The sequence below is a fragment of the Nothoprocta perdicaria genome, unplaced genomic scaffold (assembly GCF_003342845.1).
Source record: "Nothoprocta perdicaria isolate Ctin4 unplaced genomic scaffold, notPer1 scaffold_42, whole genome shotgun sequence".
NCBI lineage: Eukaryota > Metazoa > Chordata > Aves > Tinamiformes > Tinamidae > Nothoprocta > Nothoprocta perdicaria.
This window is the reverse complement of record NW_020455666.1, coordinates 635,371-652,580: the sequence shown is the minus strand read 5'-3', so window position 1 is coordinate 652,580 and position 17,210 is coordinate 635,371. Positions and strand designations below refer to the sequence as shown.

Here is a 17,210-nt window from a genome sequence, read left to right as displayed (position 1 = left end):
AATCAGCAATAGGTAAAGCAGACTTCCCCGTTGAGACAATTAAGCAGTTATGAACTTAAATCAAAAATTCATGATTCTGTGATGTGGATTAAGCAGGGGAAAAAAAAAATAAAATGAATTACAGGAACCAACAAAATGCTTCAGCACAGCAGGTGAAAGGCTTTTGGATTTTAGCAAGCTTTTCTTTCTTCCAGATTTTTTATTTCTTTTGCATTAGAGGCAAACAGTTCAATGTTATTGTAACCTACCTCAGGCACAACAAGTATTTGCAAAGTTACAGAAACGAAGGCAGGAGCTGTAAAATTATTCTGTCATTAAGGCTACTTCTGCCCTTGTAGATCTATTAAGAACTTCAGAGAACATCTAGGATAAAGTAGCTGAGGAGCAGAGATGGGTTGGCAGTACCAGAGAGGAATTCAACTAAGAAATATGATTTACCTGTCATCCTTTTTTATGCAAACAACTGTCTTGAGAAACAGTAAAATAAATCTTGAAATCAAACACATGCTTGTGATGTCCTCAATGTCATCAGTGCCGATGTAATAAGAGAAAAATCAGTTCACCTATAAAACCCTCATACCCATATGCAATTCTTGTTACTCGAGAGCAATTACACGCACGTATTTAGGTGTTTCCTGAATCAAGATCTTCTCACACTACTCATACTTTTTAGAAGGAAAATTATTAGAAGACGTATCAAGAATTACTCCTTAATAGTATTTCTGCTTTTACATTTTCCTGCTTTTACATTTTCCTGCTTTGTAAAGTGTTTTGCTCAGCATTATAGCTGTGAGAACATTTCACCTAAACATGGGAAGCAAGCTGGCATTAAACAAATGGAACACAGATGAACAACTTGGAATGTATCAAAGCACCACACAGTAAAAACCAAGGGGGGAACTTTTACCTCTTACAATAACCTTAGGTACAGCTTTTAATACCAAAGTCATCTTTTGTCAGACAAACAGTTGTCAGACAAAAATAATTTTTTAAATTCCAGTAAAATAAAGAAACACCAGTACAGTCAGTTATAGCATACAAACCTCTGCTAGAAAGGAGGAGGATTTACCTTTTCGTATCAAACGCCATTCCAAAAAAGCCTGCAGCTCCTTGGTGACTCTTGGAAGACTTGGAAAAGGCTTTTTTTTTTTTTTTTTTTTTTTTTTCCTTCTCCTCCCCTTTTCTTTCTTTTCCTACCCCTCTATCCCCTTTTTCTTTCTTCTTTTTTCTCTTTTTTAATATATGACAATGATCATATTAGCAAGTAAACTTCTGAGAAGGCTTCATAAGAAGAGTATATACAAGGATAAATCCCTTCGTATCTTAAATAATACCTCTAAAATGACTGTTGTTTCCCAGGTGAAGCAACTGTGAACTGTAAACTTACTAAACAAATATATACCAGATCTTACAATYGCTAGCAAGGTTCACAAAACTCTRTATTTTTGGAAAACAGAACAAAATACCTGGTTTATCATTATGACTTTACTGTTCTTACTTATAAATGCAGATAGTGAAAGTTGGTCATAGTTTAAGTTACAAAGACCTACTGACACCACTGAACATATCACAAACATTTCATCATAGAAGAAATGGAAGAAAAGTTAAAAAAACCATTATCCTCCTAAAACGTATTCCTTCAGTTTGTAACTTTTTAAAACATATAAAAATCCAAGAATGTCTATAGAGATTTTTATATGAGATGTTAAGCAGAACTCTATTTACAGTACCTGATTCGGAGACTTGACTTGGCCAACTCACTGTGTTCAATTTCAGCCTTTTTCATATTAAATATTTTTTTTATCGCATTTGCATCCTGTTAATTAAAAGAAATTCTTTTGTTTGAAGTTGAAAATGACGATTTTTACAGTTAGGTAAATACACAAGAACAGAATAARTCTTTTTTTTTCTCTTTAAGCAGCTTTGCATGAGAAAAAAGCAAAGAAAAAGTCTGCCTTGATAATAGCCCTACAGTGTTTATAAAACTGAAGAGCAAAGTTGAGTAGCTTCAGGCTTATTTTTTGTCATATCCTTTTAAATAAAAATCAACAATGTACAAACAAACAGCACTTTGAATTGAACAGGCAGATGACCCGACTAACCTTGAATACTTGTGATCCAGGTTCATTGTAGGTTTTGGCATTCTTTGCTAGAAGATCTATATCCTTGGCCATTGCATGAATGCTTTTATACGTTCCATTCTGCACAATAAAAGATAAAAATAAAATTAAATAAATAATAAGACAGAATGGATTAGCATGGTGAGCTGCAGACAGTGAGAGAATGAAATTAACAGTGAAAAGTAAACAGAACTCACATCAAATAAGGAGAACATATTTATCTGCCAGATAAGTATCTGGATGAATTTATTAGAAAAAGAAACCTATGACACTTGAATAGCTCAAACTCTACCTGTATCCTTTGGGCAATTGTTTTAAGATCTATGGGCTCCTTTATTATTGCGTAATAATCTGGATATTGCTGGAAAACAAAAACGCATGYATTACTACAAAAAGTCTCATTTCTTGCAAGTTCTTGTATTAGCTATTGTTAAAGATTAATGGCAAATGAGAAGAATAATGTAAGCTTCATATACGCAGCACTAGGCCTTAATTCAGCAGACTAGATCATAAGTCTGATAACATGCAAGTATATTTCCTTAATAAGCAGACATAAACAAATAATTCTAATTGAAAGCAAAGTGTCTGACGGCAATATCGAGAGTTTCTTTTTGTTTGCTTGCTTTTTTTTTTTTTTTTGGTTATGCCATGCTCTAAATCAGAAGACTCAAATTAGCCAGGTTTAAAAAGATTAAAAATACAGTCAGTCAGAAAACTTTAACTAATTTAAATAGCAAGCACCAACCCACAGTGGCAGGGCTGGGAAGGAGCAACTGAGAGCTTAGAAAGGAGGGAAGCTCAAAGAACACCTGGATTTTGCTACTGGTAAGACATAATGAAGAATCACATTCCTAGTGTGGGTGTCAGAGTCTTGTGCAACATCATTTTTACAARTTTCCAGATTCTAAACTTGAAACAAAATCAATATTACTAAAATACCCACCACTTTAGAAGGAAGTTTCTGAAACAGTTCACTTATGAGGCGACCTGATGGGTTTGTGGCAACAGCTACAGCTTCAAGAAGCTGTTCAAGAATCTCCTTCAGGTAACCTGGAGATGACTAATAGAAGAAATGAAAACACACGATGCTCTAATGACAGTCATAGCAAAGTACTTAAATGCATGTATTTATAGTGTAATTTATTTTTCAAATACAGCAAAGATCAGCTATAAAAGACATGTGCAACTACTGCTTATGTACTTAGGAAAAGCACAACAGAAAAATGTAGTGCCAAATTTACACTGCATCTTTTAGATGTACACTGTTAGAATAAMAATAGCAAAATTAATAATTTTTTTGAGAACACGCATCCCAACTGCGCACAAACCTACACTTACCAATTCAGAATTTCCACCTTGATTGTCATGTCCTTCCTCATCTTCCTCCTCCTCCTCAGCATCTCCTTTTTGAACAAACTCATTTTTTGTGCGCAAATACAACTCCCATAGTTTGCAGGCAGCTTTATATTCAGGAGAATCAGGCTGCAAAAATAAGTCAGGCACATTTACACCAGCCTTAAAACCTTGTTAAAAATCCTGACTTTAAGTGAAGTAAAATTCTTTTAAGCATAAATTCTTAAATGAAATACACTTACTGCATTAAATAATTAGGGAAATTACTGGTTCTTCAGCAAAGGTGTTTTAAGAATGGTAATAAACACTAGAAAAAAACATAGACAGGCCAAAGCATGCAAGTCTCTGGGAAAACTCAGCAATTAAACTATTTGGGTTGAGGCTTGGACACACCTCAGTGAATCTGGAAAGGTTCTGAAGCAGAATAACTAAAACCCTGAAGGTTTCCCTTCCAGGGCGCCATTGCCAATAATACACCTGCTGCAACAAAGATTTCGACAACGAATCAGCCTTCCCTGTTTCAGATGAGTCACTGGAAGCGTGTGGGTAAGGTGAAGATGAAAAGAGAGGAGGTTTTGCTTCTGTSTTGCACCTGCAGCTCCCAACGCCATATTTTTCCTGTCAATAATATTCCTATACACCAGAAAAAAATAGCTACAATTTCCTTTGCCAAATGCAAGATTTGAAAGACACAGGTGTAATCCTGAAGCCAGTGTTCTGCAGGCAAAGGCCGCACACATTTTGTAACCTTCTAACCATCCTTTCCTACCATGAAAAAGCCATGCAAAGCTTCAGGAGTGCAGGTCAACTTGGRGATCTTAGTGCTTTTTGTGCTATAACCAGAATGTATAAATCTATTAATGCATAAGTCCCCCAGACATATCTATGCACACAGATCTATACACAAAAAAATATTGCTTTTCTGCAAAAGTCACTTAGTGGGGTGGGTGGGTTATTCAGAAAGGACGTCGGTCTGAATTATTTGGATCATCTCCAAAGCTAAAAACACAATAAAGAAAATGTTAGCAGCTAACTTTCAGATTTGCTCTATAATCTCAGTTACAACATACACTTTAATATATCTTTTTACATCTCAAAAGGCTGCACAGAACTTACCTCCTTCAGTTCGAAGGTTATGCACAAAATAATTTTCTCAATGTATGTCTCCTTTATCTATTTTTGTGCTCTGCCTCTTTTTCAGATAACARCTCACAGATACCTACACCACGTATTTTCCTCACCTTATAGTAGGCCTTGGCGTTGTTAAAGAGCAGCTGGAAGTCAGCAGTCAGCACGTTCACGTCGTCATACTCCTCCATCTTGAGCTTTTGTTGGATTTTCATTAAATCAATTGGCTGAGAAACCACTTCATAATAATCTGGCTGATTTCTGTTATTGCAAAAATGGGCATATTCTATTTTTTAGACACACTTATGACTAAATCAAAAGTGTTCCAATACATTTGTGTTACAGTTGAACTGTCTAGAGTGCATTCTATTAGAAAACATTCAGTATTATTTTATGTTACCATTGTCATTTTTAGAGTATAAGATAAAATTTAACTTCTCACTTCACCTACTGTACTGTCAAGGATCACTCTTATTAATCTTCCCAAGAATTAACATAAGTATTTCATTCCACCATTTCTCAAATGCATTTCATAGGCCAAGCAGTAAAAACTCAAGGCAGTTGTCACATGAAACATTTTGAAATCAGTATTTCTTCTTTTAGACCATAAGCTGGCACAGTCCTTTGAAAAATCACAACAAACACTCTGGTCAAACACTGTGTTTTAAGACTGTGGCAAATTTAGTTTAAATTTTCCATGGCTAATAATAGTGAATTATTCCTCAATGTTCATTTTTCCCGTGGGTTTGAGGCTAAAAAGAAAGAAAAAGGAATAAAAATGCTATGCCTTACCTTCTTTTTGGCGCCCTAATGAAAAGTTCACAAAGGAGCCTGCCCTGTTCATCTTTGTAATCTCTGATTGTGTTGTAAAGCTCATGGCATACAGCAATCTAAAAATGCAGGAAAAACAATAAAAGAGAAAAAAAAAAAGAAAAAAGCAAAAACAAAGAAAATTGTCAGGAGATAATAAATAAAGGTCTGCTCACAATGAGTAGGTTTAGATGCCATTATACAACGTGCTCTAATGTAGAAGTGTGGAGAACTTGTTGCATCTCATAAGTTAGTACTATATTTGACATCCTCGCATGCTGTGGATTTTTTTTCTTCTAAAAACAAACAAAAAAGGGAGCTTTATTTCACTAACAAATAGTACTACAAAAAAAAGACTACTAAGAAAAAAAAAAATATATATATATATAAAAAATTAATTCTATGTTACTCTCCCTGGCTTACAGRCATCAAAACCAGCAAGGGTTCTGCTGCACTGCCATTAAAATTAGACTGGTAACTCAGGGGCAGGACAAAGCCATGGTATATTTTAGCACCGTACTTTGCTAAAATGTACTTCACTGCTTTGCCCTTCTCTACTTATCTCCTTCTGAATTTGTTATTCAGCCACAGCTTTCAACTGCTGCACTTGGGCTTAAGCTCTCTCTCCAATCTTCTTTCACCTGCTAAAATAACTGGCAAAAAAAGAAGGAAAGTAGGAAAGAGAAGGGCAAAACTGTGGAGATGAGAGCAACCAGACAAAGCTGAATGAGATGCTACAGAAGCTCAGCCAGGGCAGTGCCACATTTGAGGCATGACGAGCCACCACACGTGTGCCAATGACCATGACATGTGCATGATGATCAAGTGCACGGCAAATATCAGTTTGAGAGCAAGGGATACAGCGTTCCCAAGGAAAAAAAGTGAATAGTAGAAAGGTACTAACGGGATCCACGGTCGGGAGATTGGAAAGTCTCCTCCTCTTCCTGCTTGGGCCTGGTATGTTCGTGGAGTGGTGGCCATCGTCAAAGTCTCCTCCGCTGACGCTGCTGGAAGGCGAGGTGGCTCTTCGCCTCTTGGAACCCATGGAATCCAACTTCTTCTATAATGAAGAGACACGTTCTTAAACTCATGGCAGTGCAAGCAAACGCTGYGGTGGGAGAGCGCTGCCTCTTAACCTAGTCATGCTTTAGGAGGGCTCACATAAATTGGTTACGTGTTATAATTTATTCAAGCAATCTCTAAACACCAGCCAGGTTCTTGGAAGTTGACAGAGGTAAAGGGTAATGGAAATTGTCCTGCAGCTTTATGCTGTCACTGACCATAGCTATGTCAGAAAGGACTCAAGCAGAGCAATAAAGATAAATTGAGCAGTTCATAGTATGATACTTTCTTCAAGCAACCACACTTTCTTATGAATGGGATGAGGACTCAATTAAGTAGGAACTCCTACGATAATGGAGAGAAACTGCACAGAAAGTAACGCTCAGTTCTGATGCAAATGCATGCTAAGACATGCCCAAAACAAACAAAACAAATGACAAACTARAATTCGAGCTGGTACTGAATACCTTGTCTTAGAATCACACCGAAAAAAGGCCATCGTGTGACCCACAACTCCCACTTTAAGTATAGGGCAAATGGTACAATCATCAGGAAGCCAAAAATCCACCTCCTCGTTTGGTCACAGGTTGTGTGATCAACATGAACAGCAACAAATGAAGAGCCACCCAACAACAAGGGATTTATGGAGCAACTTGTTGGCTCTTTCCCAATTTCTAGTGACAATATTATAAAAATATCTTGACACAAGGTATGGCAGTATGACCTAACTGCATGACAGCACTCGTATTAGAGTCAGAATTCATTTCAAGCACACAAATGAGACGAACAGGAATGAAGCAGGAGTAATTCATGGTTAATTAAAGAAAAGCACAGCCTAAGGTAGAGGAATGAAGCGAATGGTGCACAAACAATCAATAATTTACCAGATTTACCAGAGTACAACCAGCACCTCGAAAAGCCAGTCTCCTCATAGTGTCTGATGGCCAAGTTAAGGTACTGGGAGAAGGTAAAACTCAGAGTATCAAATCAGCAATGGTGTTAGTACAATCAAAACTGAAAGACAAGAAGAAGCAAAGGAAGATTGAAGAATATCCAGACTTGACAGATAAAGAGCAACACTAAAGAATTAATTGAAGAATAAAGAATGAATAGAATAATAGTTGAAGAATAAAGGGAGAAGAGACATAAAAGGAAGGAAAGGGAAAACATTAATTGATTTTACCTTAACAAAAACTCTACAAAGCCATTCTGCATAGACATTTCTGTAACATTTACATTAAAAACACATTTTTCTGGAAGCATATTACAGATTTCACAGTCACTTGGAGGAGAATGATTCATCAACCGGAGCAGCGAGTAAAGAGAAGTGATATTTGATCTGAGATTAAAAAAGACAGCAGTAAAACTTGAGGAATGTGGAGTAGTACAGCAATCACAAACACCAGAGAAATCTTAGGTTCCAGAAACACTTGTCTCTCTAGTGATGAGCTAAGTCTGCAGAATGGATCTTTATCCTTGTGAGCAAGAAGCATTAAATACCTGTCCATACTGTTGCACCAAAGATATATGTATGGATGTATGCTTATATATATATATATATATATATATATCCTTCAGTTTGTAAGGAGTCTTTGAATCCCTTTTCCTGATAAATTCCATGCAGAATGCACGGAATCATTTTAAGACAAAATAAGATGCCTTTAGTTAGTTCATATAGCTATTGTTTGTAAACAAAACCAAGCAGAGATTACTGGTTTTSCTATTAACCATTCTAGCCATTTTTCCAAAGGGAGGAGCTTTGTGCTTTACTTGCAGGCAACGTGTCTTAAGCTGCAGCTTTTGGCACTGCCCACGACTTTCAGCTGACAACGACAGTATCAAATGGCCAGCACCAGACCCGTGCTGGCGGAGACAGCCAGAAAATACAAATTCTTGGTTGYGAAGAAAGCCAAAAGCAACTGAAAACAGCATTTCCAGACTGCGTTTGAGGAGAGACATACGGTCCATTCATTCCGCAGGAAGGGAGACCTGAGGAAGCTCGCGCCTGCCCTGCCTGTGCATTTCACACAAGTTTCTTCTCCTTCACTATCCCAGGCACATATAAACACTTGTAGATTTTCCTTTAGCAACTGAGGAACATGTAAATCTTACAGCATATTTTGGAGATTGAGAACACAGGGAGAGACTCACAAAAAGCTCGTATAAATGTCAGGCTCCGGAACAGGAGCTTCTCTCTGGACCTCCAAACACGGATAATCCTGACGTGCACCGAAAAAYAGGCTGGGTTCATGAGCTGTAGCCTTTTTCCCTGCAACACAACCCCCGGCTCACAGATTTTCCACAGGTTGCATCCCCATTGCCACGAACCAACCTGCAAAACGGCCCCTCGCGCCCGTGCCACCCCTGAAAACGTTATCTCCACAGGCCACCCTTTACCTATACGGACATRTATCACATGCTGGGACACGACCCGCCCTGAGAGGCTCCCCAGAGCGAGGAGCCTCAATGTTTTTATCCAGCCCGGCCCCAACCCGTGAGGTTTTCACAGGCCTTGGAGATAACACGCGCAGAACAAGCAGGTTCGCGCCCACGTTTAACTTTCTGCCTTCGAATAAAAGAGTGAAAACAAACGGGTAAACAAAAGCTACCCAGAAAACGCCGTAGGCGCGGACAAAGCAATCGGAGATTAGCGCGTYTGAAGAAAAACGGGCGCTGAATTAAACGCGGCAGGGGGGAGCGAGAGGGCTGCCCGGGCCCCCGGGACCGGCACCGGGCACCAGGTGGGTCCGGGCGCCGCCGGCGAGGCCGAGGGGAACAAAACGCCCCTTGGCGGCGCCGCGGGGCGGCTCAAGCCCCGACCCGCTCCGGTCACGGCGGGCTCGGCGCCCAGGCCCGGCCCGTGACGGCGGAACGCGGCTCGGCCCGGGGCCGGGCCCGGCGGCGCCTGCGCCTCGGCCTGCGGGGCGGCCGGGCGGCGGAGGTGGTGCGGGAGGCCAGGGCCGCGCGCCCCCTGCTCTGTGCCCGCCGGGCGGAGCAGGCGGGCAGTTAGGAGGGCAGCAGGCTCCGTGGAGCTGTGTTCCCCCAGACGAGGCGACAGGGGKGACACTTGTGCCAGTTTTGTGTAAGGAGAGTTAACCTGCAGCCCCCCCGGGTGAGGAGAGCTTGCCTGCCCCTTTCCTAAGCAAGGTTCCACTACCCCCTATGTCCAGTGGAGCTGCTTGTCCTCACAGACTTTCCTGTTTTCAATAGTAGAGGTGTCTGAGATTAAAATGTATCAAGTGAGGTCAATGTCCCCTTTACAANAAAGCCCGCCCGGCCCCGCGCGACACCGCGGCGGGGGAAGCGCCGCGCCGCGCCGCTTTACGGCAGCGCCCGCCACCGGCGGGCGGAGGGAAGAGCGCGGCCTCGCACGTGGCGGCGCGGCGGCGGCGCCATGAAGCGGCCCAGTGAGCGGCGGGGCGGGCAGCGGAATGGCGGGAGCGGGGCGGGGGTAACGGCCGGCCGCCGGGGCTGGGCTGAGGGCTGGTAACGGCCGCGGGGAAACGGCGGGTAACGGCCGCCGGGCCTGAGGTAATGGCGGGGGGGGGTAAAGAACGGCCGCTGGGGCTGAGGTGAGGGCGGTAACGGCTGCCGGGAAATGGCGCGGGGGGCGTTGGGGGGCGTTGGGGGACACTGAGGGACACTGAGGGACCGGCCGGGGTCGGGCGGCACTGACGGCGGCACCGTTGCAGAGCTGAGGAAGGCGAGCAAGCGGCTGAGCTGCCACAAGCGCTACAAGATCCAGAAGAAGGTGAGCCGGCCTGCACACACACACACACACACACACACATATATTTTTCTCCAATATCTGCAAAAAGGAGCTGTCTCCCTTCCCCTCTCCTTGGGGTGGGTGACTGCCACTGAGGAAAATGTCCTTTCCTGCCTGCAGATCAGGGAGCACCACCGCAAGCTCAGAAAGGAGGCCAAGAAACGCGGCCGCAAAAAGCCCAGGAAGGATCCSGGCATTCCCAGCGCTGCCCCGTTCAAGGAAGAGCTGCTGCGTGAGGCCGAGCAAAGGAAGCAGAGGGTAAAAATCAAGAATTTGGTAGAGATAAGGGTGGGGAACGTTCCTGTAAGGAAGCTTGGTGTGTACGTGTGCACATGCAAACCCAAAGTGCACTCCTGCTAGATTGTGAATACTCTTAGGTGATACAGATTTGGGAAAATTTACATTTTTTTCATTTCCAGCATTATACTGTGTGTCACAACTTCCCCTCATTTTTAACCCATTTCATATAAGTCGTATAGTAACTGCAAGCCTCCTAGAAGTGTCAATTCTAATATAACTAGAATTACCTCTGATAAAGTAACTAAGATGAGCWGTTCCATCAGAGCCCCAGAAGTTACATCTGGACATTAAGTGACTATCCAGAAGACTTTCTTACTTCCTTAGAAGGTGGTATAACTGGTTTGGCTTTTGTTTGCTTGCAATCAGCTCGAAGAACTAAAACAAAAACAGAAACTTGACAGACAGAAGGAACTTGAGAAGAGGAGAAAGCTTGATGCGAAGAAGAATGCAGCCAAAATCAAGGAAAACGCTGAGGGAAAGGTGTGTGTCTGATAAGATTTTGATTCTTGGAAGSTTATAGAAGGCATAAAGTTGTTCTAAAAGGTCATCTTCTAAAGATGTGTATTGCACAATATATTTTTATGCTGTCAGGAACATAGTTTGTAGCTGTTACCTGCTACTGTACTAGCATGTAAGTGTAGTGTATAATACACTAATTTTCTTTCAAACTATTTCCTTTCATCGTTTGCATTTAGGAATCCTCCAAGAAATCTAGAGCAAAGACTAAGAAGCTGCTGGATAAAAATTCACCAAAATCATTTTGCAGGGAGCTTGAGAAGGTGAGCTATTTCAGCTATTTTCATGGAATTTGGTGAGCATCAGCGATGAAACACTTTATTTTCCTTTTCTGCATTAGTCTGCAACTGCTATAGCATATAAAGGATATTTGATAAACTTCCACATCGAGCTAAGCAATTTTGTTAGAAGCTTTGAGGGTTTCAGTCTGTTCTAGAGTTAATACCTTTGTTCTAATCTAGGTGATTGAGGCCTCAGACGTGATCCTAGAGGTTTTGGATGCAAGAGATCCACTCGGCTGTCGATGTCCTCAGCTGGAGCAAGCTGTTTGCTCTAGACGAGACAAAAAGCTGCTGTTGGTTCTGAACAAAATTGGTAAGAAACATGAGTTTTCTGGCAGTGTTATTCAGTCAGGGGGTGGGTTTGTGCCAGCTGAGCTATGAAGACGACTTTAAAGGAGTCTGAGGTTCCACTGAAGACATAAGATCCAACTCTGAGCTCACTGCGCTGTTGAAGGGGTCATGTTTGCCCTAGCTTTTAGTCTAAGTCACTTAAAAATAAAAAGAGTAATTTCATGTTAGCTTTTTGTTCACAGTGGTGTTTGAACCTGCTGTCCAGTCTGTCAAAATCTCRCAAAAGTTAGAGATTTTACAGTATTTCATATTTGGGAAAATAGGTGGCTAGGCAGAGGCCACTGTAATAGTCACCAGGGAGGCAATGGTGAATTAAACATCAGCAAATTAACACAGTAGTTGTGTCAGGGGCCTGGCTTTGGAAAGCATTTTCTTTTTACTGTGGCTCAAGGGAAGAATCCACCCGAACATAGTGGGTGAACAAGCAGTGAAGGCAAAGGGAACTTTGTGTTAGAGTTGCCTTTGCAAGCATGATGGTGTAATTCCTCACCTAACATCTGTCCTTTTACCATACAAAGTCTCCTAGCAGAACACCAACTTTAAAAACCTAATAAAATAGCTGAAAATGCAATTGTGCAGATTTTTTGGGGGCAACATGCCTGATATTTCACCAGAGCTATGCATGAGAGTGAAAAAAACATCAGTTTTTCAAGTGAAACATTGTGTAGCATAAGAAAGTATACTAAACAGATAAAAATATAGCCAGGTTCCCAATTCCATGTTAGATTTACTCCAGGCAAAGATTCTGAACATTCATGCCCTTTATTTTCTAGATTTGGTGCCAAAGGAAAACTTGGAGAAATGGTTGAATTATCTGAAAAACGAATTTCCAACAGTTGCTTTTAAGTCRGCAACACTGCTCAAGGACAGAAATATGGTAAGAGGCACTACAGGGTCTTTCATGAGTTGAAACACGTTGATAATCAGGAACTTCTGTTCTTTAAACTATTTTTCCCTTGTTTGATTACACTACTGACTGATAGATTTGCCTTCATGCTTTCACTGAGATTCCTAATAGAGTAGGGAAATTCCTGCTGTTGCAGGAGAGTAAAAATGCATCTTTTTACCGTGAGGACACTGAAGGGAGGAAGATGAGAAGCTTCTCATCTATAGAGGGAGGTTGCACCAGTTACATTAGCATCTTCCCATGCAAGTGAACTGGTTTGACTTGCTCTGCCACATCCTTTCTAACCTTGGCCATCACAAGGGGCAGCACGTGGTGTTATTTCTTGAAGAGTACCACTGAGTTAGCTCCCTGCCTGCAGTGAATTTATCTTCCTGAATAGCTACTGTTTTCTTTCCTCTCTCTTTTGCTTTTGAATCCTGTAGCTGGAGAAGGTGAAAAAAGGAAGTGCACGTATTGAGTTATCCAAAAACACGGAGTGTTTTGGAAGCGAGTGCCTTTTGAAACTTCTTCGTGAGCACTGCAAGACTCGAAACAAAGCCATTCAGGTTGGGGTAGTAGGTAAGGGCTGGGAAGATGAAAGGGGTTTCCTTTTCCTATAAAATTTTGATATCCTTTACTACAAACTGTATGATATTAAAACAACTTATGTGCAGCCTCTCACTTGAGGCTGTGAGATGCTTTTAGGCCTTCTCTTCACCGTTTGCTCTTTTATCAGAGGCTCACTATTGCAATACTTAAAAGTTGTCAGTGATTTTGCACTTAGGTGTGTGTGATCTGTGAAAAAAATCACATCATCTAAGCCCTAAGTTGGTTCACCAGCTTGAATAAGCACGATGGGCAGGCTATATGTCACTCAGCCTACGTCGCCTTTCTTCCATCTCCCATTCAATAATTCCTTTCATGTCCCTTCTACTTTTAGTGTGAGAAATGAGGATAAACACCTTGTCTTACTTATTTCGTGAAGACTTCAGATCCAACTCTGATCTCACACTGAATATGTGCATTTTATACTAAAGACACTTGTAAGAGGCAGCTGTGGTTAGCGTTACATAGGCAGAGTTTTCTTTCTTAGAAGGATTTCCATGTTTTCCTTCAGGTTTCCCAAATGTGGGGAAGAGCAGCATAATCAATGGTCTTAAAGGAGCTCGTGCTTGCAACGTTGGCCCAGCAAGAGGCGTGACCAAGTAAGCTGACTGATAAAAGCTGTTCGTAGCTGTATTCCGCTTACCTTAAGTCTCTTTATTCCTTGTGTGCAGTTTCTGTGCTTTTCTACCCCATTRTGCTGCTTTAAGTGCACATCTGAATTTGCCAGGATAAGACACACGCCTGTACATCCAAGGTGTTATGGAAGAAGCTTCCCCTTTWCTGCCTGTAAAATTTATGTTCCATTTTCTGCCATACACAAAGCATATGATGAGAAAGCCTAAAAGCTGACTCCGTGTGAAGCGTGTTCAATCCAACACTGAGCTTTGTGTCTTGCTTGCTTACTTAAGGCTGTCTTTTCCTGGCCAGTTTTTCTACCTGCAGCACACTTGTCTCCGTAGGGCCATGCAAATTGTGCCTGTCGATAAACAGATGAAGATTTTAGACAGTCCAAGTATTGTGGCAGACCCTTCCAACAGCACCTTGGCCCTGGCCTTGAGAAGCATCATAGACACTGGAGAATCAGGCTTGACAAATGTAGTTGAAGGAATAGATGCCATCATAAGCCACTGCAATAAACAGCAGGTGAGTCCATCCTCCCTTCCACACCCTCCACTGCATTCAGCTCCTGTGCATTACCCACACAAGGAGGCAAACTTTGGCTGCTGAATCCAACACACACGATCTTTGATCCTCCCAAATGAGAGGCAGGCACAGCGTGCCAGCATTCTCTTGAGTCCATTTTGTCAATAACTTCCCTGCTTTAGAAAGAAAATGTTTTTAAGGCTTCACCAGACTATATCAGAAACAGAGTGAGAAATGAAGACTTTCCTCCAATTCCTTATTATTGCAGTGAAGACCTCAGATCCAACTCTGATCTCACTCTTGTTTCAGTTAGATCAACATAAGCCGAATTTCCATCCTATTCCATATTTAGTTGGTCTTTACAAAAATATGCTGTTTTCATAAGCCCACTGGTAAAGATGAATTGCAGGTGAATGTGCTGAAGTAGCTATTTTCCTCTGTAATGTTTAGTCCCAAATGCAAGACTACTTTATATAATTATTTCTCATTGAAACCAGATTTAATTTGTTAACTTAATGCTAAAGCTTGAGAAAAACGAGTCACCCAGGTTTCTTTATGAATGCAACATTTTCTTTTGTTTTAGGTGATACTGTTCTACAGCATCCCCGACTTCAGGACCACRGAGGAGTTTTTAACTCTGCTTGCTCAGAAAAGGGGCATGCTGAAGAAGGGAGGGCTTCCTGACACCGAGAATGTGGCCAGACTACTGCTTTGTGACTGGACAGGGTATGTAAGGGGTTAATTCTGCTTTATGTGGCTGATCTTTCTCACATTGTAATCCAGCACTGTGCTTACACAAGCAGAAGCTCTGTAAGCTAACACCTAGGACCAGAAAAAAGGCTGCTTTGGGTTTTGGTTGTGGGGTTTTTTTTTTTTAAATGGTGATATTTTAATTTCACAGAGCTAAAATAAGCTACCACTCACACCCTCCAGAACAGCAGAGACTGCCTCCCTATCTTACAGAAGACAAAATAGCAGAAATGCAGAAGGATTTTAACTTAAAGAAGCTAGAAGAAGAAAACACCACCACTGTGCAAGGTAAGACTTGTTACTCTAGTGCACAGCTACCACTAAGAGTCAGTAGTAATGGGACAGTTTGAATGGAAGTCTCTGCAGGTTTGTGGGATAGCCTTGGCAGTATAGAGTGGACATAAACAGTTTAAGGAAAAAAAATAGATGAAGTAGCTGAGCCAAACAGCGCTAGGTCATGCTTAGAAGCACAACTACCCCTGCTCGTTCTTGCTTTCTCCCTGCCTGCGCTGGCCTAGCTTGCACCTCTCTTCTGTGCTTCAATAAAAGCTGTTGTTTCAGAGAMTTCTGCTTTCTGGTAGCGTTTATGTTGAAGTGCTGATGTAGCCCAAGGTAAAAGAGGGGACAGGACAGGGCTGCCTCCCTAGCCCTGAGCTAAAATGGTCTAAGGGACAGACACTGCATCACGTGCTGTCTCCTCCAGTGACTTCAACAGACACCTCCCATCCTTTTCCTAGCTCTGAAGTATCCCAATCTGGCAAGCAGCATCATTTTTCAGTCAGCAGAAATGACAAATGGGACAATAAAGGAAAGTCAGGTGGTAGAGAAAGCATCAGAGCGCATGAATTTGGAAGGAGATGGGGAAGATGATGATGAGGAGGAGGAAGATGAGGAAGAGAATTTCACTGAAAGCGATGATGATCAACACAACATGGAGGAAGAAGAGAGCATTGAAGAGGTAAGTCAGGGTTTCATGAAGCCTCCATCTACCCCGAGACCAAGTCTCCTATCGGCATCCAGCTGTAAACTAAGACCATGTAAACACTGGAGCCACTGCAAGAAAGTGCCCAGTTCTTCTCCCAAATAAACGAGTTGGGATTTCTTTGCTTAATTAAGGAAAACCATAACTTGGTTCTGGTCAGTGCTACCAAATAAAACACAAGGTGTTCCTCAGCTATGTCARTGGAGATGTGCACCATCAGTACCTCTTTCATTTGGACATCACTGTTTGTTTTTGTGCAAGGATACTTGCACTGTTGAACTCTGCCTTGTTCTCCTTGTCATAGGAGGACAACACTCATGTGATCAGGAAGGCAAAGCTTGAAACACAACAGCCAAGTGCCACAACTCCAGAAACACAGACAGCAGCAGGTCTGTATTAAAAACCTGGGCCTTGGAAAATAACCTCTAGGGTTCTTAGCACTTGCCTTGGTTTCATTAATAGATTAATTTTCTTTCCCCCCCCCAGCTGACAGCCATTCCAATGCACTACCCTTCATCATGGATAAGGCAGCAGATGATGATGCCTATGACTTTAATACTGACTATGTTTAAGGAAGAATGGACCAAGATGTGGCTTGAGCCTCTTCCTGGTGTTCAAAGCAGTAATAAGGATGCCTGGTATCTTAGCAGAAGTTGGATGAAGGCTGGATACCAGTATTACTGCAAAAACTCAACATTGATACTGTGTGAAATACTGTATTTAATAGTCTGTCTCCTGTGATACCTTCAGATTTTATATRTTTCTGGGAACTGAGCCCTTATGCAGCTTTAAGTCTTATACTTTAATTCCTGTAAAAGAAGAAAAATCCTAATAATAAACTGAATTAGTTGGTGTTCTGTGCTCATTTCCAAAAGGCTAATCCCTTTGTCTACTTCTGTGACAAACTGTGATAAATGCATAGTTCCAATCATGTCTGAATTCTCCCTTCATCCTCCCTCCATCAAATGTAATTATTTTTAAAGGCTTACACCTTTTGCGCCACACTAGACTTTGACATCCCTTAGCTTTAGCTTAGTTTATGAAACTAGAACTTTCCTACATGAAGGTCAGCTAAAAAATACACCTTCAGTGTAGCAGAAGGTATTTGAAGGTATTCACTTAGTACTTACAGAGATTATAGCTTCACTGGAAA

At 41.6% G+C, this 17,210-nt stretch overlaps 2 protein-coding genes and 4 non-coding genes across 6 annotated transcripts in view; 5 read left to right on the top strand and 1 right to left on the bottom strand.

Moving 5' to 3' along the window:
• Positions 1-7,549, bottom strand: part of PBRM1 (polybromo 1) — a 48,107-nt gene extending 40,558 nt beyond the window's left edge. Inside the window, exons 1-9 of the mRNA XM_026046006.1 lie at positions 7,367-7,549; positions 6,316-6,471; positions 5,394-5,491; positions 4,715-4,862; positions 3,459-3,602; positions 3,064-3,180; positions 2,413-2,481; positions 2,103-2,201; positions 1,731-1,816 (exon numbers count right to left, since the gene is read on the bottom strand). Of these exons, the coding sequence (XP_025901791.1) occupies positions 1,731-1,816; positions 2,103-2,201; positions 2,413-2,481; positions 3,064-3,180; positions 3,459-3,602; positions 4,715-4,862; positions 5,394-5,491; positions 6,316-6,471; positions 7,367-7,405 (956 nt within the window). The 5' untranslated portion in view covers positions 7,406-7,549. The remainder of the gene's footprint in view (positions 1-1,730; positions 1,817-2,102; positions 2,202-2,412; positions 2,482-3,063; positions 3,181-3,458; positions 3,603-4,714; positions 4,863-5,393; positions 5,492-6,315; positions 6,472-7,366) is intronic.
• Positions 7,550-9,867: 2,318 nt separating this feature from the next.
• On the top strand, positions 9,868-16,917 carry GNL3 (G protein nucleolar 3). Its single transcript, XM_026046112.1, has 15 exons — positions 9,868-9,880; positions 10,166-10,224; positions 10,363-10,500; positions 10,909-11,022; positions 11,238-11,321; positions 11,520-11,652; positions 12,464-12,567; positions 13,020-13,155; positions 13,694-13,781; positions 14,142-14,325; positions 14,909-15,051; positions 15,227-15,363; positions 15,813-16,033; positions 16,362-16,446; positions 16,544-16,917. The coding sequence occupies exons 1-15, from the start codon at positions 9,868-9,870 to the stop codon at positions 16,627-16,629; spliced, it is 1,725 nt and encodes a 574-aa protein (XP_025901897.1). The 3' UTR covers positions 16,630-16,917.
• Positions 11,712-11,786, top strand: LOC112953142. The gene has a single exon (XR_003250527.1). It is a non-coding gene; the product is annotated as a small nucleolar RNA SNORD19 (small nucleolar RNA).
• LOC112953143 lies at positions 13,520-13,593 on the top strand. The gene has a single exon (XR_003250528.1). It is a non-coding gene; the product is annotated as a small nucleolar RNA SNORD19 (small nucleolar RNA).
• LOC112953145 lies at positions 13,996-14,073 on the top strand. Its single transcript, XR_003250530.1, has one exon. It is a non-coding gene; the product is annotated as a small nucleolar RNA SNORD69 (small nucleolar RNA).
• On the top strand, positions 14,555-14,630 carry LOC112953144. The gene has a single exon (XR_003250529.1). It is a non-coding gene; the product is annotated as a small nucleolar RNA SNORD19 (small nucleolar RNA).
• Positions 16,918-17,210: the final 293 nt, after the last annotated feature.